Source organism: Pseudonaja textilis, chromosome 4 (assembly GCF_049901715.1).
Source record: "Pseudonaja textilis isolate UNSWEBS1 chromosome 4, rPseTex1.2, whole genome shotgun sequence".
Lineage (NCBI taxonomy): Eukaryota > Metazoa > Chordata > Lepidosauria > Squamata > Elapidae > Pseudonaja > Pseudonaja textilis.
The window spans coordinates 40,465,159-40,491,232 of NC_141993.1; the positions used below are offsets into that span (position 1 = coordinate 40,465,159).

Genomic DNA, 26,074 nt, shown 5'->3' on the forward strand with positions numbered 1-26,074 from the left:
AGCCTGGTTTTGCTGTCAGAACGCTTGGGCTGCCATAGGAGCCCCTGACATGCATGACATTGAGCAGGCCATGCCTACTCTGGCCACACTTACCCTGGCCCCCTAAGGAAAAACACAACCCTGATGCGGCCTTCAATGAAATCAAGCTTCACAACCCTGTTCTAGACTTAGTGATCAGTGTCAACAGCATAGAATTCTTTGTTACGATAAAGCTAGGGCATGTGTCTTTAACATTTTTTATTTAAATGAGACCCAAGAACCTATTTAAGACTTCATTTGCTGGGGAAAAAACCAGTACACTAAATTAATGCATACATAATGCAGGTAGTCCTCATCTTACAACCATTTACAATTGGTCCTTCAACTTACAACTGTCACGCCATCCCCATGGTCACAGGATCAAAATTGTGTGTTTGGCCACCAGCATGCATTTATGAGGATTGCATATGATTGCTGTTCGCAATCTTCCCAGCTGGCTTCCAACCTTCCTAGCATGCTTCCTCAGGGAGAAAGCTGGATTTACTTAACAACCTTGTCGTGGGTTAAATAGTGATGATGAGATACAGAGAGTGATATGTAGGATTTTTTTCTGGGAAAAAATAGGCTTTCCTTGCACAGGGACAAGGAGAGCTGGCCTATATGATGCAAGAAGGAATATAGATTAAAAAAAATAAATATCTTATAGCCCATGGTAGTGTCTGGTAAGAAAAAGTGAACTATTGCTGCACATATATTAACAACTGAAATATTAGAACAAACAGATGAAAACGTAGCTTGGTAAAATGCTTACTAAACATGGGAAAACAGATGTAGAAGTTTTAAGCCATGCAAATATTAGTAGAAAATTAGTGGAGAGCATGAGACCCGTTTTCTCAGGAAATGGAAATATATCCCACTGCATTTTTAGAGTTGTCTCTGTAATATCTTAAAGAGTTTAAAAAGCTTTATGTGTTCAATTTCATTGTAATTCTTACAAACATTAAGAATGATAGATTGGTTTCCTATAATAAAGGTAGAAAGTTTAAAGCTGACAGAAGTGATTTACTATCCAGCAAAGTTTAGTCTGCAATCGGATTTGAATAATTTTATTTCCTCATCATATTCATTGTTTTCAACCAACAAATGGAAAATTAGCAAATCAAATAGATAACAGGGAAAATTGATGGTCCGATCATACCTACAGTACATTTCTATTTTTTTCATTAATATGTCTTGATATGCAAGCAATAAGACGTAAAAATGTGTACAAATTTTTCTGCCTTCTACCTTTTCTATTATTGATTTGTTATTAAGACATAATTAATACAAAAATATGTAAATAAATAGCACATTCAACTAAAGTTTGAAAGTTCCTCCCCATTAATTTTTTTGAATGAGCAGAACGAAAAGAAAGAATTGGTACCATCAATGATGGTTGCAAAAGTTGGCATTGATATTTCTGACCAAGTTGTTGTTTCACTGTCAAAGCTTGTGAAAAGAAATCATTATCACAATCACTGTCGTAATTTCAATCACGACTGTGACTGTGAGCATGAATCTTCCCTATTTTAAATTAAGGTTCTTTGAAAGTGTTTTAAAATCTTATTTTAGCCTGTAGTAACTGTAGTAGATGTTATGATAATAAGTGTACCTCCTGTTGTATTTGTATATGACACAGATTTTCTAAGAATTTCTAATAGCATTGTAATGTACTATTACATTTCTTAAATAAAATCCAGACCTAGATAAAACCTCCATTTTGACCTGTTATCCCATAGCTTTGCTTGTTGCTCACTGCTCTTAATATCCTAAGGGAGAGTAATTAGAAAAAAAAACAATAGTAGTTTAAATCAAAAGGAAAGCTAAGTTTGATATAAAAGGAGAATTGCACAATTGAAGCTCTACTCTTTTGTAAAAGGGTTGAAATAGCTGTGCATTTGAAAGAGCAAGGCTTAAGTTGCATAGTTGTCTGGCCATCTTGTCGGGGGTTTTTTTGTCCCCACCTGGGAGTATAGAAGAAATCCTATACAAATGGTTCCATTGAATATTTTTTGCCCATCTCTTTTTCAAAATATCCGTAGCTATTCTTGTGTTTTTTCTTCCACCATTTTCCATATCTAAGAATCTCTGGCCATAGTTGAGCAAACTCAGTGCTATGATCCTGTGTCATTGTGGGAAGAATCAGATTTTCCATTTGAAAAGAGGGATGAATGCAATTGTCATCCAAGTACTTGGAGGTACTTCAACAAGTATTCAAATTCTGCTGAGTGTTCTCTTGCTCAGTTTCTTTTTGTGATGCTTATGAATTAACTAATCCAGCACATGAACGATCAATCTTAGTTATATTGTATTTCCATCTGTGTGTCACAAAATGCCAATTTTAATTTGGCTACACTGATCTAGAATTTCTTCTAAGTAAGTAGACTTGATTCTCATGGTGTTCTGAAATTATACACAATCTAAGAAGTTATATAGATAGCTGCTTTATGTTGGGGTTTGACATTGCATTATCTATCTAGATACAACTTGTGGCCCTTCCTGAATTACAATTTCAATAACCCACAGTTTGTTTTGGATAGGCTGTTTGGAGACCCAGATCGTTACAGTAAGCACCCACAAGTTTATTTCCCTGCCTAGTAGCAGTTCTCAAACAAAAGTTATGTTCTCCAGCTATATCCAAAGGTACTTTTGCTTTACCTCTTTCTTCTACATTTCTCATACCCAGCAATTCTAGCATTATAATGTATATATGGACTAGCCCAAGCTTAATTAATCATGGCCAGAGACAGAAGGAAAGAATACCCTAGGGTTATTCATATAATTTATAGTTCCTAACAAGTGGATCAGATCTCCAATGATGTGTTAGTCTCTGATCATAACTTCTTGCCCATAATCTTATTCCTTCTTTCCTAACCACTAGCGGAGACCTAAGGCCAGATATATTGGATTTCAATTTCTCACACATTCATCTGATCATACTAATGGTCTGTAATCCAAATTAAGGATTATGGAATTGAAACAAATTTGATGGAAGTCAAATTTGGGAAGGCTGATTTGTGAAAAAAAAAAGCTTTATATTTTAGTGGTGCTCTTTTCCAGTGCCAGTGCATTACACTAATATTGATGGCTGTCTTGAATTCCTGCTGAGTTCTGATTAGTTTTTGAAACATTCTCTTTTGTTGGCATTTTATGCATTTTACTGTATTATTGTGAATGAATATTTTACAATTCTGTGTTCATTGTATTTTAACATGTGTGCATTTCTTAATATTTTAAATATGGGACTAGATTTATAGCAAATGTATAATAAACTGAATGTGTTGCTTAGACTCTTCTTTTGAGGTTAATTTATTATTAGTATTGCAGAAGTTTACTGAATATACCAGTTATAGTGGCAGAATTACAACCCTATATTTACTAAAAAGGGCAGCAATAGGGATAGAGCCATATTCAGTTTTGATGATGTCACTTCCCTTAAATGTTCTCATATTTCAGGAGACATTTGGTATTTTGCATTTTTATATTTGGTATTTCTATGTTCACAAAGAAGTTGTTTGCAGATAAAGAGAAAGAGACTGGAATTTCCTGGGCTCCTGTTGGGTTCCTGGGTTCCTGTTGGATTCAAATGCTAGGTTAAATAATACATGAACCTAAAATTTGTATAATTGATCATTGTGTGATTTATAGATTGTAATTATAATTAGGGTGAGAGAGAAATTTTGAAAAGCCAGCTTCCTGGTAGCCAGAGCTATTAACGAACAGTAAGCTGCCAAAATAAAAATGAGGTGGGAACAAAGCCACCATTCAGAATATGTGTCCTAGATCTGATTTATAATACCGTTTCTTCTAAAAACACATAAAATGCTTTCTGATTAGACTCAAGGGTTATTTTAACAAACTGCAAAAATACTTTTCATTTGGGCTTTTTAAACCTAATTAAATACAGACATCTACAAAACTTTGAGAAACTAATGTGTAACAAAAGTTGAAAGGTCAGAAGGTCAAAGAAATTAATTAACAAGTTAATGATTGCTGTTGCTGAGACAGCAATATTAATTGCAGTCATCAGAGGACTTGCAAACCATTGATTATTTTCCAATATTTTATTTTTAATAGTGTAACACCCTGCATATTTAGAATCATTAATTCATATTTATTGGGTTTAAAAAATAATCGACTTCCCCAAGATACACAAGAATGAAGACTAAATTTTCCTGGTTGCGTATAGGAAAAATATACTGGAATAATCACAACAAATCATGGCACAGATGCTACTGATGACTGAGCCATTGAGCTACAGATCACTTCCAGCATTCCGCACCATCTGCTAGATTGTGCAAGAATGTGGCATCTCATACCCTTCTGTTTTCTTGGGTCTAAGCCAAAATGTATTACAAAAATCCAGGAGCTAAATAGCCTACAAAAGCGTAGCTTTTGCATAGCTTTCTGGTCTGGTGGTCTACTGGATAACAAATGCCAGGTTATACAGATCTGGGACTGAAAATTCAAAAAGATTATCTTAACAATGTGTTTATAGCAAATCAAGTATAATTTTAAATCAGGATTTGTTGTAAATAAAAATAAGAAGATGAACCATGAGTTCCTTTTAATGAATAAAATCTGTAGCTCTTTGACCTTGGATTCTCACAATTTAATGTTCATTGGGAAATGTATGAATATCAGCATTTTTTTTAAAAAAAGATACAATTTATCCTGTAGTTTAATTACTGAAGTACATGGCATGTTACACAGGGAAAAAAAACCTATTAAGTAAAAAAACCTATTAAGTAAAATTGTCTAGAAAAGCTTTAGAAAATGTGAGAAAAATCCACACACAAAAGATTATCTCAGACTTTCTACCAATTTCCATGTTTTGTGATGGCAGAAATTGTTCCATCAAAATGGCTATATGGAATACTTGGTAGTTGGTTTCCTGGACCTTTAGGATTTATTTATTTATTTATTTTTGCAAAACATCATTTCCCACACACTGCACTTTACTCAACCCTGGAGGTAACATATTATTCTTTTGCCTCACAGTCTTATGCCAATAAGTCCTATTAAGCAAAGAAAAAGATAGGTTCGACCCCATGGGATTTTTCTGGCTCTTTTCTGTTGTTGTAAAGTAGGACAATTGAGTTATGATTTTTGCACACCTGCTATTCTTGGGTCAGTCTCTTTCTGCTTAACTTTCCCATACAGGATATGTAGGTTAACAAATCAATGCATGAGTTCTTTGGAAGAATGGTGAGATCTAGACATTCCATATTTCAGTCTTCTTTGGAAGGTGGTGGTTGTGTTTCAATAAATATAGGTCCACTTTTCAAAAGTGGAGCTGAGGTTTGTGTGCTACAAAGCTGAGAGGTATATTACCAAATTAGCTTTAAAAAGATAAAGCCAAGAAATCGAGACAGTAGAGTATGCATCACAGCATTGCACTGGAAGAATGATAAACCTAATAAGAAAGAAAGAAAACTTAATGTGAGTTGGCAGTTTTTAGTCTCAGTCATTTCTGTACCGTGAGACAAATTCATGTTTTGATTCTCTATAAAGTGAGCATTAGTAGTAATCAGTAAAGCTCCAGCAACAAGAATATTTTTGTCACAAATTTATGTCCTGTGGAGACGTTGTATGCTATTGAGTTTTATGATAATAGTCCATCCATCATGTTTGAAGTCTTGCCTGCCTTGAACCAATCAGTAGTGAGCACAATATTATCTGTCTATTTTTCAATCTATCAAACTATGTCTCTCAAATTTATATACTGCCCATTTCACCAAAAATGACTCAGATGATAGATAGATAGATGGATGGATGGATGGATGGATGGATGGATGGATGGATGGATAAGTAGGTAGGAAGGTAAGTAGGGAGGAAGGGTAGGGTAGGATATACAGTATACGTATATTTTGTGTGTGTGTGGTGTGTGTGAGAGAGAGAGAGAGGGAGGGAGGGAGAGGGGGAGAGAGAGAGAGAGAGACCAATGGTAAGGAAATATCTTGGGCTTAGTGATTTTGCATCTCTGTTCATATTGCATTTATAGCTTGCCATGATTCTACTTGCACTAGATTTGTACTTTCTAAAGACCGTACTACAAGAGGAAGAGCTAGCATAAATCCTGTTTTATTTGACTAGTATGCATTAAAAAAAAAAAACATTACCAACAATTTAGCCTGTGCTCATACTATTCTGTCTTGAACAAATGTCCCATTGAAATGAATGGCAGCTTTGAGAAAAGCTTATGGTATTTGCTACTTGGTTATTATACTCTCAAAATGTTGCTCAAGGAGAGGATTCTTTCTACATTAATGCTTTAATATGGTATTGGATACGGGGTGAGGGTATACCCAGGGAGAAGAAATTAATCAGCAAGCAATGCAATTTTTCTGAAATAGTGTACCTGATCAACAAATTGAGTTATCAAATGCTAACATATACACTTAAATGTAGTATTTACCAAGACAAAAGAAGAGGGGGGGAGGGAAAATCCCCAAGACCTAGAAGGGTCGCTTAAAAGGGCCACCTCTTTCTTTGCTTCATCTGATTTGCTATAATATTAATACAAGCTCAATTGGAAAAGACCATAAATTTGAAAAAAAGCAAGGTTAGGCAGGACTGCAGCACTAAAAAAAGAGCTAGAAGCTTTTTCCTGTTTTATTTTGCAAGAGCAGCATTTTAGAGAGAGGCCATTTATAAGAAAGGAACAGTAGTTACGTTAAGATGGTAATTCATCAAGTTTGAGGAAAAAGGAAACAAGTTGCAAATTGACTTCTATAGTAATAAAAAGGAATACTGAGTGATACTCTATAAATTGGCAAGGGGCTGTTACATGTTGTCTCTCTTTTGTGTTTATGTAATTTTGGAATTTTGTGGGCACTAAATCAGCTTTCCTTTTGATTCCACAATCCAGCAACAGAGCCTTTGATGAAACACCTGGCTTGACACAACATTTCTCTAGTGAGTTGGGATCCTGTCAACACATAGTCAACATACAACACTGTTTGCATAATGGTGCCTTTGGGGGCAAGCAGGGTTATATGAACTGCACAAAAGGAATAAAAAGTAGTAAGTAAATAAATTAAGCCGGGAGGAAAGGAATAGAAAGAGAAATGACTAATTTACACAGATCCCATTGCTATATTTCTGTAGTATTTTTTTCCCTTCCAAGCTGGGCATGCAGCTCTCCTTTCCACGCACTGATTCATTCCTTGTCTTTCGTCCTTTAATCAACTCTTTTTTGTTCCTTGAAGGTTTTGAGATCTTCAGGAGGTCCATTTCTACCATGACTTTTACTCTTTTAAAATATTTATTTGTGATTTTAAGCCTCTTTCAATCTCTCTGTGTAGCTAAATCAGTTCAATGTGTTGTTCTTGTAACTGTACTACTGAGTCTCTTTTGCATTCTCAATCATTCAGCAATTGTCCCTTCCTGGTCATATTTTTTTCTAAGATAGCCGATTCTTGCTGCAATCCACTTTTATGTTTCTCCGCATATCTCTAACTCTCACTTCCATAGTATAAGATCAGTGGTGGGATTCAATTTTTTTTACTACCGTTTCTGTGGGTGTGGCTTGGTGTGCATGGCAGGGGAAGGATACTGTAAAAACACCAGTCAGAGGTAGTAGTTGCTGATTCTCTGAACTACTCAAAATTTCCGCTATCGGTTCTCCAGAATTGGTCAGAACCTGCTGAATACCACCTCTGAATAAGATGAGAGCAATTTTTGCTTCTTCCAGTTTTTATTCCTTTACATCCCATAACATACTACAAAGTATGTTTGTACCAGTATTATACAAGTAATCCTCATTTAGTCACTGTTCAAAGTTACAGCAGCACTGAAAAACTGACTTATTTTTCACATTTATGACCGTTGCAGCATCCCCATGGTCACATGATCAAAATTCAGACACTTGGCAACTGACTCACATTTATAACAGTTGCAGTATACCAAATTGCAGATCACCTTTTGTGACCTTCTGACAGGCAAAGTTAATGGGGAAACCAGATTCACTTAACAACCGTGTTACTAATTTTAACACCTGCAGTGATTCACTGAACAACCATGTCAAGAAAGGTTGTAAAATGGAGCAAAACTCACTTAAATGTCTCGCTTAGCAACAAAAATGCTGGGCTCAATTGAGATCGTAAGTTGAGGACTACCTGTACATTTTAATACTTTTCCACCACTATCCCATCTTTACTGAACATTCTTCCAATGTTCAGAAGTTAAATTATATATTTATAAACTCATTTATGTAGAATTCCACTTCTTGTTCAAACCATGGTCCTTGTTATATTAATTTTTCATGCTACTAGTCTACATGACATAGTTAAGGTATCTAACTCTTGCTGCACATCACTTAAATTCTCAGCATCTTCATACCAAAGTACATCTACATTTAAATCTACAGCCATATGTCTTTAGCATACCCACAGACATTTCTCATATATATATAACTATATTAAACAACAAATGGAATATACCTTTGTCTTATACTCTGCATAAAGCAGAAACATTTACTAAGCTTTCCTTAAAGACTTGTGCACTTTATTTCTGTGATGACCCGAGGCATGGCAGAGATAACACAGGCAGCTGGCAATTCAAATCGCCCCTTTATTGCTCCAAATTTCTCCAAACGCTCCCACATTTCTGGAAAGTCCCAGAACACACACAAACTCACACAAACACACACACACTTCAAGCAGCCTCTGGCTGCGAATAGTCCAGCTCAATGCTGTGAACACCACGGCTACACAGCAAGAAATCCAGCAGGGCAAGTTGAAGAGTCCAGGAAGCAAGGAGCCTTGGCAGGTAATCCCGAAATCTAGAAAGAATGCAAGGAATCTAGGAAAGTTGAAACGTTGGCACTCAACACTCCAGGAATTCAGTGTTTGTTCCCAACAAATGCCCCTCCTCACAGCGTTTCCTTAAGTCTCAGTTCCCAGGTGTGCCTGGCGAAGAGGGGTGGGACAGTATTCCCCCAAGTAGCTGGCTCAGTCTACACTGTTCTCACCTTCTCTCCACTCTCCGTGCTTGAGGATCTGAGGGTGCCCCTTGCTCATCACCTGAATTCTGTCTCTCATGTTCACTGCTTAGCCTCTCTTGGTCATCCTGCCTCTGTTCCTCCCTGCCTACAAGCTGCCCTAATCCTGAAAGGCCCTGACTGGCTCCCCATTTTCCTCTGAAGCCAACAAAGCCGTCCCCTCAATCTCTGTCGGCTCCAGTTCCAGCTCATCATCCACTGCAGATTCAGGCTTTGATGGGGGCATGACAGTTTCATGTACTGCTCTTATTCAATAATCAACCTTCGGTTCTACGTTCATGCAAATGTGTGTTCACTGTCATCTGCTTGTTCTCAAACAGCACATTTACAATTCATTTCCAACTTTCATTTTCATTATTTGTTATTAAATTTATTTGCTGTACACAGTTCATTGTGACTCTGAGTGGCTTCATATGTTCTTTAGTGACCTGGTGAATGACAAAATCCTCCAATTAAGCCCAGCATAAAGATCAATTGCTCTTCCCAATTTTTGACCACTATCACTTCTTGTACGCTTTCAATCAGAAGGTTATCAAATACCTTATCAGATACACTTAACAAGCCAATCTCTCTGTGGATTTTGAAATTGTTCATTGATACCTTTGATATCATTTCTATTGGGGAACAATATTGGAAATATTCCAGCTTTCTGCCACAGCCACTCCATAGGCAAAGCACGTTCATATTTTAATATTTCTTCAGTCTGTACCAGCATCAGTGCTAACAATCTCATGGCATTTATGATTCACGTTTTATCAATTTTTTTTCTTGGATGTTAATATATATAACATTTGTCTCAGGTATACACTTCCGTATGCACCTGTGTGCGTGTGTGTATATGTGTGTGTGTGTTATCACTTATATTCAAATGTTTAAAATACTCCTCCCAGTATTGCCTTGTCCTCAATTTCATCCAAAATAATTTCATACTTGTATTTTTATTCAATTCAGCCTGCTGCAGGCTACTTGTTTTTGCCTGAAACATTTTTTCATCAGGATTGACCTTCTTTTTCTTTTATTCTTTATCATCCCTTTCTTTTCTGACACTATATTTTGCAGTTAGGTTTATTTCTATATTCTTTACACAATACCTATCAAAAAGATTATATATATTTCTAATCCACATCTTCTTTTACTTCACCAAACATCTTTTTTTTCATTCCTACTGTAGGTCCAGTATTCTTCAATATCTTCATTAATTACTTAGATAAGGGCATAGAAGGGGAACTTACCAAATTTGCAGATGATACTAAGCTGGCAGGTATAGCTAACACCCAAGAAAATAGGCTCAAGATCCAGATGGATCTTGGTAGACTAGAACACTGGGCCATATCCAACAAAATGAAATTCAGTGTAGAGAAAAGTAAAGTCCTAGACTTAGGCAAGAAAAAACAACAGTACACATATAGACTGGGTGAAACTAGGCTCAATAGCAATAACTGTGAAAAGAATCTTGGAGTCTTAGAGGACAACCAGCTAAATATGAGCCAGTGGAGTGACAACAGCCAAAAAAGCTAATGCAATCCTAAATTGCATTAACAGAAGGATATAATCAAGATCAAGTGAGGTACTAATACCACTCTATAAAGCCTTAGTAAGATCACACCTAGAGTATTGCATCCAGTTTTGGTCATCACACTATAAAAAAGATGTTGAGACTCTAGAAAAAATACAGAGAAGAGCAAACAGGATGATTAGGGGACTGGAGACTAAAACATAGGAAAGGGGCATGACTAGTCTAGTGAAGAAAAGGACCAAGGGAGACATGATAGCAGTGTACAAATATTTGAGGGGCTGCCACAGAGAGGAAGGGGTCAAGCTATTTTCAAAAGAGCCTGTAGGCCAGACAAGGAATAATGGATAGAAACTGAACAAGGAGAGATTTAACCTGGAAATAAGGAGAAACTTTCTGACAGTGAGAACAATCAACCAATGGAACAGCTTGCCCTCGGAAGTTGTGGGAGTGCCATCAGTTGAGACTTTCAAGAAGAGATTGGATTGCCATTTGTCAGAAATGGTGTAGGGTCTCCTGCTTGGGCAGAGGGTTGGACTAGATGACCTACTTGCAACTATTATTCTTTTCATTGGAAAATGAAATCTTTCTACTAATACTTTTCATACAGTACTTGTATTTTATTTTCCTGTAGTCATTCTTTTTTCATTCTTTTGTTTCCTTTTCTCCAATATCCATTTTTTTTCTTCAGTCCACTCTTGACTGTATTAAACCATGGCCACCCGAGGCCAAATGTTTTTCATATGTTTTCCTTATCCGTATATGTTTCTTTATACATTTCTCTAACTCTATTAACCTGGCATATTAATCAGTCAAAATCAATCATGCTTTTATATTTATATTTATTCCTTTGGCCTATTTAAGTTTATACTTAAATTGTACATTCAAAACAAACAGAGCTATTTGTAGCAAATTTTCACGAGTCTCAATTCTCTTTTCCTTTGGACTCCTGAATGGCTCCATTACTTTTTTTAAAATTCACCTACTCATTCCCACCTATCCATTCATGTATCACATTAATTCAGATCAGATATTCATACATTGTATTATTTTGTTATGCTTGTTTTCATGATCTGATTTTATGTTTGTTATTTGGTTTGTAATTCATAAATGATGCAACAATAGAAATCTGCTGCTGCATTGATTCAAAATATTGCACGATTTTGCTGAAATTCACCTTTGTTTCTTCATTTGTCTCAATTTACTTTACATCTTCCTATCTTTAAATGCATCCAAAACAACTAGATGAGACTAATTCAAACTTTAGAGGTAGATATTAGCCTTTTCATACATAATTAAATGTATACCTTCAATTGCCTGCATTTTATTTATCAGTCTATAATATGACAGCCAGTCTACAATATGATAGCCAGTTTGGTCTAGTAGTTAAAATTTGGCCTAGAAACCAGAAGAGTGTGAGTTCTAGTCCAGCCTTAGGCATGAAACATACCCAGGTGACTTTGGGTTAGTCACCTGGATAGGAGGATCAGTCCAATTCACTTCACAAGGTTGTTGTGGGAAAATAGGAAAAAGATGGATGGGTAGATGGATGGATGAAAGAAAAGAAAGAAGGTAGGTAGATAGATAGATAGATAGATAGGTAGGTAGGTAGATGATAAATAATCTCCAACATACTGCTGTCTGCAATCTCCTAGTTTAGAAATGCTTGCAGAGTACTGACTGATGCTTGGGATACAGTACAGTGACAATAAAATATAATAACATAGTATAGTCCAGTAACACCTTTTATATTTTATATGTTCTCAGTGTACATCTCTGTTCACAGCACAGCATAGGTATGGTATTGCCTGTTTTGAGATGCCAGGAAGAATGTATATTTCCGAATGTACCACAAGCACTAGTTACATGAAGTAGCAAATTCACTAGAATTTTCCTCAAACTGTAGAATTTAATAAAATTTAATTTAATAATTTAATTTAATTTAAGAATTTAATAATTTTCCCACTAAAGCTTCCTCTGTTCCATTATACTTTCCTTGTCCGTGCTTGTCTATTCACTTTAGCCCATGTCCTAATTGTGCTGCCCTTGATACACTGGCATTAAAAAAAGGACAGAGTTTATAGGTAAAGCGATTATAGGTAGAAGTTTCAGTTCCCACTCTATTATACTTAAATGTACTTGCCACTGATTGCCTGTAAGGAAATCAATTATCAAAATGAACAGATGTGAATAAGCCAGAGCTCATGGTAACTGCATTTATAAAGTATGAGATACATATGAAGTTGGTTTGAGAGAAAAAAAATAACTTTTTCTCTATATATGTCTTTATCTAACTACTCTTTAAATCTTCATTGTTTCCCTTATATTATAATTACATTATAAGTTCCATGAGGCAGGTCTAGACTTTTATACCATTTAAATCATGGTGCACATAAATTGTACTTAATTAATACATACATATCTATATAAAAACATTGACCCCAGAGGAAAGGCATCTTTTATATGCTCTATATTGGACCAATAGGCCCTGAAATCACACTGGAATGTAGCTTCCTTTCAGGGGGCTTAAAAATCTTCAGGTATAGTGTTTGAATAGTGGATAAATGCACACAGTTTGTAATGCATGCCTAACATGTAACTCTGTTCTGTTTTCTAAGATAATTCAAATAAAAATTCATTTGAGGACTTGTTATGCTGAAATCATCCAAAACAACCCATCCAGCTCCTAATTCTGCAAGTTTGTAGTCTGCATGCACAGAGCTGCTCTCAGTTAGATGGATTGATTACACAGAAAATTCTTCTAATACATAATGTATTTGTAATTCTGGTATAGAATTACACAACAGGAAGACATCTTAGCATTCTAAAGTCCCTCTGGATTAGCAGATCATCAATGTAGTAACATATGAGACAGTTACCTAACTCTGGATCAGGTATCCTCTTACCATTTGTTTAGTAGTTTTTCTAAGTTTCTTGGGAATACTCTCTCTGTAATGACAGTCTTGTGAGAATGTGAAAAATGGAAAATGAACGTGTCATCCGTATACACTAGAGAATGTTCTGACCTATAGAGTGCAAGAAATCAGAACAAGAAACAGTCCCAATAAAATTTAGATCTAGTGAAACATATGTGTAGAGACATTATAGCTATAGAATCGTTCAGACCGATACAGGAGTCTAAACTCAGTCAATACAGTATTGGAAAGAAAATGCTTCAGGCTTGAACAGAAGTATTACCTAAATTAGCAACCACTTTGAAAGCAAATATAGAATAAACTGAATGGTAAGTCTGATCCATTCAACTATCCAGGTGGTGCTGGGATGCTCTCTCTTCATGGGAAACCACAATGGATATGGTTGGTTTCTTTTAACAGCTACAAAACCTGCTAGATTGGTGCCTCCTCTTCTTAGAATTTCAAAACCAATGAAACAAAAGCCTGGCATAACGAATAGATTGATGGGCTACATAAAACAGTTAGAAGAGTTATAACAGTGTGAATGAAGAACAGAATGTACATAAAAATGATTCTTAAGAAAAGGATGTAGATGCAGGGACACCAGGTTAACTTAAGTGAAAGTTTTCTTCCAGCCTTTGATAATGTTTATTCTCTCAGTCAGTTTGCTTTCATTCCTCATTTTTCTGATTTTGGGGGAAACTATTTAACCAAAAAAGCTCAAGTCTATATACCAATATTGTCTGCCATTCATCCTTTCCTTTTAATCCTATCTTTATTATTGTGTAAGTAACTCAATGTAGTGTACATATCTAATGCTATTTCCTTTTCCTATTTTCCCCACAATATGATGAGATGGGTTAAATTGAAAGAGGATGGCTGTGCCAAAGTTACCCAACTGACTTTCGTATCGAATAAGGGACTAGAACTAACAGCCTTCTGGGTTCTAGTGTGGTTCTCTTTCTCTACTTGTCAGTAGTTAGTGGTATTTATGATTCAAACTCTAAGATTGATGTCCCAAAGGTGCTTTTTCAAGAGGCAACTGGACTTTCCAGTTTTTCTTTGAAGACATTTTGCTTTTCATCCAAAAAGCTTCTTTAGCTTTGAATGGAGCTGTAAAATTCAAAGATGTTGCAGGAACTACTTGTGTTTCCACATCTGTTCCCTGACTTGAGCTTTGGTTACAACAGATAATTTGCCCCCCTTTTTTTCCCAATCCCTTCATGTTTTCCTTTGAAAATAGAGCAGACATGACAGGAGAAACCACCCAAGAACTCAAAGGAATATAGGATTTCATGGATATTATTCAATACTGTGATGATTGAATTAGCATGAAATTAATACAGCATGAAACACTGACTATGCACTGATATTTTGCTACCAAGTTGCTACCTGATACCTGGTTAAATTGGTAGTAAGAATTCTGGGCATATTTATATTATTGATGTTTTTGTCCTTCTCTTGAACATGTTCATACAGATGGATTTTAAATGGCAATTTATCTTAACAAGCATAGTATGATATCCTGACTTTTGCACTGACAAAAGAAATCTGAGGTAGATAGGAACTGATTTTGGTACATAGTGTGTTCAGTCTGGGACTTTTCAAAAATATTTCCTCATAGAGATGTATAATCATAGAATGAAGGTATTCGCAGCCATTAATCACTGATGAATTATTTCAGGATAATTCTGTGTGGGAGAGTGAAAATGCATTGATGTAGTTCTTCTGAGTAAATCTGAAATTAAAACTTGACAGCTGTTGCCAGGAGTTTATAAGCTGTCCATGTTCAGTGAAATGCAGGGCCCACAGCCAACACTGGGCATCATGCAAACGCAAGTTGATATCATTTCCCCATTTGAATTATTTGAACATTAAATAATTTCTACTGTGTCTCAATAAATTTGGGGGAAAACATCTGTTACATTATTTATTTACTTATTTCATTAGGTTCAGACATTCTCAAACACCAAGCTGACTTTGAGGGGGACACTTAAATGCCAATGTTCAAAATAACTATTTTGTTTTGTTGTTTTGCTGTGTTATTTATTATGAGCTGTGGTGGTGCAGTGATCAGAATGCAGTACTGCAGGCTACTTCTGCTTACTGCCAGCTGACTGCAGTTCACCAGTTCGATTCTCACTGGCTCAAGATTGACTCAGTCTTCTATCCTTCTGAAGTCAGTAACCAGAGGACCCAGATTGTTGGGGCAATATAAACCCATTAGAGAGGGCTGTAAAGCACTGTGAAGTGGTATATAAGTCTAAGTGCTATTGCTAAGTGCTATTATGGTTGGCCATACAGTTGTTTTGACTAGATTTGGTATTTCTATCCACCTACTTCCCAAAGACCTGGACAGGCAGATGTTGTTGTTAATGGTGTTAAAGATATCACAGGATGTAGATTATTTCAAGTAAAGTTGCCATCTGAAATTGATTAATGGTGTTTTTCTCAACACTGAAAGTATTCAAGCATTAGATGGACCTTTTATTATTTATATTATTTTATTTATAACTTATGTGTGGTTAATCTACAATTAGAATCACAGACTAAGACTGGTAGAAATGTAATAGTTAAATCCTAGCCAAGAGCCTAAGAATTATTAAGACAGTATCTAAGAATATAGACAACTATAAGCAGAGTTTTCTTTTTTAAAAGGGAGTGGGGAAGCCTGTCAGCCTTGAAAACCATTTTGACTTGGAAGCTTTGAGACTGCCACACTCAGTGCCTGGGAATTTGGGAGGGAGTATTTCAAAGTGGGGTAGAAGGTTAGACACAACATTCTTTCTCAGGAAGTCAAGGACATGTTGCCTGCACTTGAAGGGGAATGACTGAGGGGATGTCTCCAGTTGAGACGAAGATTGATAGGACACTGGGGTTGGATCTTTGATTTCTCTTTTGAGTAGGAAAACCCAGAATTCTCAGAATTGGCAATATGACAACTCTAATAAAATGGAGCTTTGAGGAACAGCTTGTCTTGAAGTTTATTGGTTTGCAGTTGGTTAGTTGGAACACTGACAAAATTATCATTATAAACCCAATATATTAGCCAGTATTTTAACACATAGCAAGCTAGGTGTCATGACATGTAATATTTGGCCATTACAATTGGAGCAGGCTTAGTTTGTAGCATGGAAGACTTCATCCATGTTTTTGAAGAAAACATCAGCTGACATCAGCAAACAGAAAAAATAAAGCAAAGGTAGAAAATCCTGATGTAGTGATTCTAAAACTAGCATTTTCTAGCTGTGTTGGAACTGCATCTTCTAAAATTACAAGCCTTAAGCTAAAAATTCTGGGAATATATATAGCCTACCATATATTGGCAGTGCCAAGGTGGAAGATGTTCTTCTATATTATAAGTACCATCCAGCATAAATAAATCTTTTGACATGCCATTGTTGTTGTCTCATGAAAAGACATTTAGTATCATGTTGAACTTTGCATTTGAAATCACTAGGATTTAAAGTGCCCAACTTTTCTTAAGGATTAAATATTCTTGTGTTATCAATATTCTGTTTACATGGAATCATAGGAAGCAGTTATCTGCTTGTCCTAAATCTGCTAATTAACCAATTAACTTTCTAATCTGAGAATTCTCAAATGATTTTATGTGGAGTCAAAATAACAGGTGTAACTGGGGAAGATACATAGCTTTTCATAAACATTGAGTCTGAACATCTGTTTTAGTGAAAAATTCATCTCATTTATGGAGAAAATAGGGTATAAATCACCTGATAACTGTCAGAAATGCCCTCAAAGTATTGCCTAGGCATGTTCCAAACTAAAGTTAATGGGACTTGCATCTGCACACACTTCTGAAAATTAAGGGGTGTGATTGTTCTGAACATTAAATACTTTAATGTTTTGTACAATTTCGGTTGCTGCTAATCATAAATTTGCAGATCACACATAGATTTTCTAAAGGGATTGCAATGCATGCAGTGATGCTTTTCTGGTTCATATACTTGCAATTCTTTTAAAGCCATATTTTCTTTTAAAGGTGCCAGATGTGATGTTAATTTCCCCATGCAGTATAAAGACATTCTGATTTAGTGAAAATAGCAAGTGTATACTATAGATTATACTAGAAATTTGAAAGAACATTTACCAGACTACTTTCCTTCATAGGACAATCCACAAGAATGTTAATACTTCTTAGTGATAATTGTGTCAGTCTTGATGGGAAACAATAATAATAAAAACAAATAATAAAAAAGCAATATACCATACAGGTAAATGGTTTGTGGGAATGGCCTTGGGAGACTGGACAAAAATAATAGGGAACATAGCCACAGCTACATATTGGGTGGAGCAAGAGTGTCAGGAGGGTTCCCCACTTCCCAAGTTCTTGGGCTATAAATATCATGGCAGAAGAATTGTAATTTTAGATTTCCAAGATTCTGTTAATGTAGCTTTACAATAAAGTAAATTAGTTTATCTGGCCTTGAATACTGTCTGATTTACCTGATAAGGCTGACAGCTTTTTTCTACAGTCACTGTTTGAGCTACAGTTGTTGCTGTTCATGAACTTACTGTTCTGGAATGAAAATAACTGATACAAGGACTGGCACTTCGTCTACATAGATTTCAGTCAGTTAATTTGTTGTAGTGGTTTTGAACAAAGGACTTCATTGTTTATTTAAAAATATAACTTTTACACTGGTGATGGAAGTTCTCGTGTTGGATTACAAATGCCTTCATCACTCAGTTTGAGTTTGGTTGTGGAAACTGAAGACATTGAAAGTACAAAGATTCTCCATTCCTGATTCAATTTCACAGTGGAAAATCTTTAGTTGGAGCATTCTGATTCCATGAAAGAATCAGTATTAGCTCAGTGGTACAAGTAGCCCGTGTCCTTCCTTTACTTAGGACTTGAGATGATTTGTTCAAAATTAGTCTCCATTAGCCATACTTCATGGCTGCAAGTCCATTTCCAATTATTATGTTACAATGCACGAATAGATACTCAGCGGAATGTACACATTGGCTTAATTGATTGAAGTTTAGTATAGATTCAGAATCAGGAGATTCAGAAGAATCAAGAGAAGTTCCAATTGTTAAGTTTTTCAGAAAACGAGTGTCTTGAATTTATGGACATAAAAAATTCACAGCGTTGTTATTATGACAAAATAGGAAACAGAACAAGTATTAAGTATATTGGTTGCTTTGATTTATTTATTTAAAAAGGGGATTAAAACCTAAAAATCATTATAAGCAATATATTGATTGAACTAGCTTGACAAGGACAGAATCAAATGTACAGATGATTGTAGCAAATTTATAATAATGTTACATATTTTAGCTAAGAAAGCATTAACCTGGGTAATTTTGCAAACTGATTTGATTATTTAGCCAAATAGAAAGATGTAGTACGTAATTAAAATGTGATATAATTATTTGTAATTAAAAATTAGAAACAAATTACAAACGTTTGTTATCTAGTAATGAAACATCTGCAAGCAAACAACCAAGTTCAGAAAAATGCATGACAAATATATAAATTTGTTTGGTTCTAGGTCAACTTTAAACACAACATATAATTTGAATGTCATACCTACAAGGCACCACCAATTTGTTTAGTATTGGTAGAAGCAGAACATTTCTGGGGCTTGATGGGAATCTGAATATTTTATTATGATTCAGATGATAGATGTCAGATATCTTGGATTATTACATTAATTTAGAACCTAAATCTGGATTACTTCTATTAATGGCACTTGCTGATGTATAAAGAACATATTCAAAAAGGACATGCGTTTTTTTTTAAATATCTTCATGTTTCTTGGCAGACATAGACTATCAAAAAGATTTAATATTTGCTTTTACTGTAGGGTTATATATGGCATGGCATTCCTTATGTTTTCCATTGAATTTTACTGCTAAAAAATATCCATGAATTTGTGTCAGTGAAAATGCTACTATATATACATTATGTTTGGCAAATAATATTTTCTTTTATTTGTTAATAGCTTCATTGGATTTTATTAGCCATGGTAGTGTAAAGGTTAGAATGCAGTACTGCAGGGCTAACTCACTACTCCCTCCAGGGTTCAATCCTGATCAGCTCAAGGTTGACTTATCCTTCCTTCTTCCAAGATTGGTAAAATGATGACCCAGATTGTTGGGGGCAATCTGTTGACTCTGTAAAGCACTGTGAAGCGATATATAAGTCTAAGTGCTATTGCTATTAGTTGTATCTATAGGGGTGATCCTCTATTTTCCCAGAATACAGAATGCATTCTGTTTTCATGCTCAGTTTCCTCACCTTGAGTCTTGTTTAAGGTTCCATACTGCAAAAACCATTTATTTGGACAATGTACAAGTATTCATTCAATGTGCACAAACACATGCACATCTCTTTCCTGAAATTAAAGAAATAATGCCTGAATGTGAACTATTTTTTCTTGATTATTTTTTAAAAAAATATAAACTTATGTATTATTATGTATTATGTATTATTATGTATTATTATGTATTATGTATGTTAAACATACAGGTAGCTCTCAACTTACAACATTTTTTTTTAAATCACCAGTCAAAGTTACAACAGCACTGAAAAAAGTGACTTATGATCATTTTGCACTTTTAAAACTGTTGCAGCATCGCCATGTATCACTCAATTTACATTTGGATACTTGGCAACTGGTTCATATTTATGACAGAGTCACGTAATCACCTTTTGCAACCTTCTGACAAACGAAGTCAGTGGGAAAGCCAAATTCATTTAACAACCATGTCACTAATTGAATAACTGCAATGATTCACTTAACTAAATGTGGCACGTGAAGTTATAAAATGGGGCAAAACTCACTTAACAAATTTTTCACTTAAAAATATACATTTTGGTCTCAATTGTGGTCGTAAATCAAGGACTACTTGTAAAGAGATCAAAATAGAACCTGGTTCTTGATTAATGCAGCTGGGAAAGACTAGCATGAAGGACTTACTTTATATTATTTTTTTGGAAGCTTTGCTTTTTGAGAGACTCATGTATTCTTGTGGCTGAAGACAAAGAGGAAAGGTGATAAAAATCTGAGAGTCTTATGAAGCCTACTCCCTGTTTCATTCTTAACTGCAGGCAGCATGTTAGACTGCTAGCAATATTAGAATATACCAAAATAAATCTATGTTTTGACATGTAACAGTTCAGAATCTTGGTAACTGCTTATTGCAGGCAGCATAGTTTAAGGCATTTTGTATAACATTTGCTTTCTAGAAACAAATAGGCATATAATTATGCTGTAATCATATAGTAATTAGTGTCTACCATGCCTATATTGCATAATTATATGCCCTGCAAATTATATGGAAATTATGCTTGGATTTAGTTTGCATTTCTTCACAGACTGATGTAGACAAAATAAAACTGGGGATTTAATGTATAATTATGACTGTAGTGATGTTCAAATCTAGTAGGATGCTACAACTAACTTTTGCCAATTAGAGTTTTTATTTATTTTTTGCTGAGATTGGTTCTCAAAAATCTGTGACTGAATCAAATAATTCCTGAATTTGTGGCTTGAGCACCACAACTATGATTGTAGTTGCCGCAAACAGCCAGATATATAAATTTGGTATATAAACAGGGGTATATAAATTTGAAAACAAGCAAACAAACAATGTCTTTATATATTTCGTTTCAAAGGCTACTTTCTGCCTCATATTTTCTGCAGTAATCATGAGTTTCTCGAGATAAGTTCAACATGCTGCAATAATCTTTTCATCTACTTTTTTGTTTTGCTAAATGCAGCGGAGCCTGTCATCTCAAAAGGGAACAACTGTCTGGATGCAGCAAAAGCTTGTAACCTGAACGATACCTGCAAGAAATATCGATCGGCATACATAACACCCTGTACCTACAGTGTGTCTAATGAAATCTGCAACAAGCGAAAGTGTCACAAAGCCCTAAGGCAGTTTTTTGACAAAGTTCCCCCCAAGCATAGTTATGGAATGCTCTTCTGTTCCTGCCGAGATACTGCATGTACAGAACGAAGACGACAGACGATTGTTCCTGCGTGTTCTTATGAGGACAGAGAGAAACCAAACTGCCTGAATTTACAAGATATTTGCAAGACGAATTACATTTGCAGGTAAGATAACACATGGCACTTGGGTGATTAATGAGGTGGTGCAAGGAACTGCTGAAATTGCCAGAGCTAGAAAACAGTATTTTCATCAAGGAGCAGGGCAATCAGGAAAGAAAACTTGTGTTCTTTAACAGAATAATAAAAAGATCTAGTTACACTAGCATATATCTATTATTCTGGGAAACTCTGTGTGTGTGTCTGTGTGTGTCTGTGTGTGTGTGTTTGTATGCATGCACACATGTATCTCTAGCAAGAAAGAAAATGAAGTGTTTAACCTTTCTAAACAATTTTACAATTCTATCTGTTCTTGGCAGCTAAATCTAACAACTTTTAATTAAGGAATATTTGATGAGATGAAAAAAATAATAACTTAGTAGTAGTTGGTGTAGTTTTCTTAAATTGTGATTGGTTCACAGCTTGGCATGGGTTCTGATATTTAAAGCAAGAACAGGGAAGGTATTGAATAGCCTGAAATGGTAAAAAAGACAATTTCCAAGAGATGATACATTTATCAATAAACAAAAAAAGCAAAGAAATCTTAGTATTATAGAAGAGAGATGAAATACTATTTAAAAAAACAAGTGATGGGATCAGTCCAAATGCAGATCATCCAAAAAGATACTCACAATCTTATTTAAAATCCAGGCTGGAACAATAAATGCAAAATTTCCTATGTAATTTTTATGTTTCAGTATGTGGCTTTTATTGCATTATTTATTTATTCAATTTGTAAGACCACTTAATTTGGATGGCTCACCAAAACATCAACAAGTTAGAACATCAATGAGCATGACACAGTTTTGCTTTAAAAAGAAAAAACTGCTTTGGAAACATACCAACTAGAATTAAATAAACTTTTTAAATAAAATTTTATGATTTTTTTTCAGTCTTCTAATAAAGAGGTCATTAGTGATTTATACTGCCAAGCATTCATCATTATTTCAATATAATCAAACAAAGGTCATAATACAACTACATCATATTATGATGTAAAGACTTTTTAAATAATGACCATTATACCTGATTTTCACACATTCTTATTTAAATCATTTGAAGGGTCTGTATTTTTTTATGTATAGTTCTTCTGATGAGTATAGCACTGAAATAATATTTCCAACTGTATGCTTCCTAACTGTGTAGCTACAGCATGCATTTCTTTTCAAGTGCCATCATTACTCCACCTGCTATCTTCATTCATTTGGACATCCAACTTTCTAAATACTATTTCATTTTGTCACTTTCCCTCATCTTTCTTGACTTTATGCCTTGCGTTCTCCATCATTGCACTTTCCAGCTCTTTGGTAAAACAAAAAACACATTATTGCTATTTTTTGAAAGCAGCAGGAATATGAAAATGGATTTTTGTGCAGATTACCTATTACAGTTCTCTTTCCATCGTTGATTCTGCTTGCAGGTTTTACCTTAAATTGTCTGGTTGTTCAAGTAATTGTTTCACAGCTAAGTCACCTTTGCATATTCATCACTTGTTTACTGTAATATTAAATAACCACTTGCATGTGCCAGTCATTATTTAATATTGCTTTATTTATAAAATTGCTTTATTTATATTGCAATAATATTATTATATCAAAATGGCTGATTACTGGAATTATATTTTGCAGTGAGACATTTATATTTTGCAGTGAGACATTTTTAGACATAGATGGATAAATTCCACTCTTAATGGTTAGACAATTAGCAGATCAAAGTGTTTGTTTACTATGCCTTGTTTGTTGTTTTTGTGCATTTGAGTCTGTTGAATTTTGACAGCTGCTATTACTATGCCTCTTAATTTCACTGGTATTTGGGTTATTCTGTGTGTTTTAAGAGCTGTTTGAAGCCACCGGAATCATTACCTTTTCTTGTCCTTTCTGTCTTTATTTCCTGCTTTCTATAATAATTGAAATTAAATCTACATCAAGAATGTTTATCAAAAACAGTATTCTGCAGTGAATATAGAGACCTTGCAGTCCCATATTTGAATTTTTGCAGCGTCCCTGGAGTTGACACACAATATAAAAACCCTTTTTTAGCTTGAATACTGGAAGCTGTATTTTAAATATGGAATTAGTTTTCAGAAATTATGGAAAAACGATACATGAATATAGTTTAGATGCAACATTATTTTGCTTATTCACTTCACAGGTCTTAGCCAATAGGTCATTTTCTGAGCTTATACTATTTCCTATCCATCAACTCTGATATGAAGAGCTTCAATACAGAGTTTATTTCTAATCATATTTCATATTTCTGTGGATTAAATTATTCTACTGATAGGAATATAATACCACCAATTTTCAATCATATTATGTCTTTTCTTATTTTGAGAAACTGATAATCAATGCTGCTTATTGACACAGGCAATAAGCTTAATCTTGGCCTTATAGGCAGAGAAAATTCCACCAGTTTCATTTAATGACATAGAGACAGTTTATTATATGGTTCCTAAAAGCCTTTCCAGAACGCTGACTAGAAAAAAAAAGGTAAGCAACAGTGTGAACACTACTTGCCCATTTCAACATTGCATGAATAATAATTTGCTGGATTTACTCCATTGAATATACTGCATTTGAAACTGGAACTAGATAGACTTGAATATAAAGATGGCTTCTTCTTCTTCTCATTTATAAACATGGCTTCTTCTTCTTCTCATTTTGAAGCACACACGCTCAGCTGAAAAACATTATACATGTAGTCCTTGATTTATAACAGTTCATTTAGTGACTGATTTATAACTGTTTTTCACACTTATGAAATGTTGCAGCATTCCCATAGTCACATGATCACAATTTGGATGCTTGGCAATTGGTTCACAATCATTGCAGTGATCTCCTTGTGTGACAAGCAAAGCCAACGGGGAAGCCAGATTCACTTAACAACCAGGTTACTAATTTAACAAATGCAATGATTCACTTAACAACTGTGGCAAGAAAAGTCATAAAATGGGACAAAACTCACTTAACAAACGTCTCACTTAACAATAGAATTTTTGGACTCAGTTGTGGTCATAAGCTGAAGACTTATCTGTATTTTTTCCTGGTACTTCTATTTTTCTAGTGTTGGTTTTTTTTTTTAATCAAAATCCTCTTTGACATTCTTTTGATTTACGTTTATCTTTTGTTCAGTGCTCTAGATTGAAAGTATGTATAACATCAGTGTCCCAAAGATGCCTTTTCAAGACACAACTGGACTTTTTTGTTTTTCTTTGAAGACATTTCACTTCTCGAGAAGCAAAACATCTTCAAAGAAAAAGAAAGAAAATCCAGTTGCCTCTTGATCAACCTGGATGATTGAGAGTCTTCAAAGCCATGCATGAGATTAAATTTTCACATGCATAACCTGTTACAATAAATGAGGAAAGTGGGGCACAGTTGCCTAATAGCAGTGATGAATAGTATAAAATTTAATTAATAAATAAAATCACAAAAGATTGGTGATTTTGCATATTACTTTTGGTTTTTTTTTTTTTAGAAGAAAAGTCAGGCTAAAAGAAAACATATAATGGAAAGAAGGGCCATCAATCAAATGACACCTGATTGGATTCCCTTTATTCATTCTGCATATAGGAAATATTCATTTTATGCATGTTTCATTAATGATAGGAAATATGGTGATTTACTATTTCACTTATCTAACTTCATTTATATATTGGGTTATTTGGTTGGAATATAATGGGAGGAGGCTTAGAACAAGTTACAAAAACTTTCATTACTTGGATCAGAGACTTTTAATACAATAAAAGGTAAAGGTTCCCCTCACACATATGTGCTAGTTGTTCCCAACTTTAGGGGGTGGTGCTCATCTCCGTTTCAAAGCCAAAGAGTCAACACTGTCCGAAGACGTGTCCGTGGTCATGTGGCCAACAAGACTAAATGCCAAAGGCTCATGGAATGCTGTTACCCTCCCACTAAAGGTGGTCCCTATTTTTTTACTTGCATTTTTACATGCTTTCGAACTGCTAAGTTGGCAGAAGCTGGGACAAATAACGGGAGCTCACCATTATGCGGCACTAGGGATTTGAACTGCTGACCTTTCGATCGACAAGCTCAGCGTCTTAGCCACTGAGCTGCTGCGTCCCTTTTTTATACAACGAGCTCGGTATTATTATCCAGATCCCCTTTGTAGGCTGCTTGTTTAAATAATTCTTTTTGCTTCTTTAATTTATTATTTGCTCTTCAGTCACAAGACTCCAACAGCTACTATGGTAACAAATAAATAGATAAACAATGCAAAAAGCATGACAAATAAGGAGAAAGAAGCAGAAAAGGGGAAAGAAATAAACAAATTGCATTGATCATGTTATCTAGTTGGGTAATGAAATGTCTACAAGCAAAACAAAACAAACTCAGAGAGCATGAAGGATTCCATGGAATATTCACTGACTGCAGTCCAGTGTAATGGCTTCTCTCAATGATAATTGATAGCAAGAAGAGTCTGATACTTTTTAGCATAACTTTGGGTGGCCTTGTTTTTCTTGATAGCAAGAAGAACCTGATGCTTTTTTAGCATAACTTTGGGTGGCCTTGTTTTTCTT

General features: G+C 35.0%; 1 protein-coding gene across 2 annotated transcripts in view; it reads left to right on the forward strand.

The window, feature by feature from the left end:
- GFRA1 (GDNF family receptor alpha 1) overlaps positions 1–26,074 on the forward strand; it is a 244,268-nt gene that overhangs the window by 129,775 nt on the left and 88,419 nt on the right. For both annotated transcript variants that reach the window (XM_026704964.2, XM_087932663.1), the window contains exon 5: positions 21,204–21,543. In XM_026704964.2, coding sequence (XP_026560749.1) covers positions 21,204–21,543 — 340 coding nt within the window. The remainder of the gene's footprint in view (positions 1–21,203; positions 21,544–26,074) is intronic.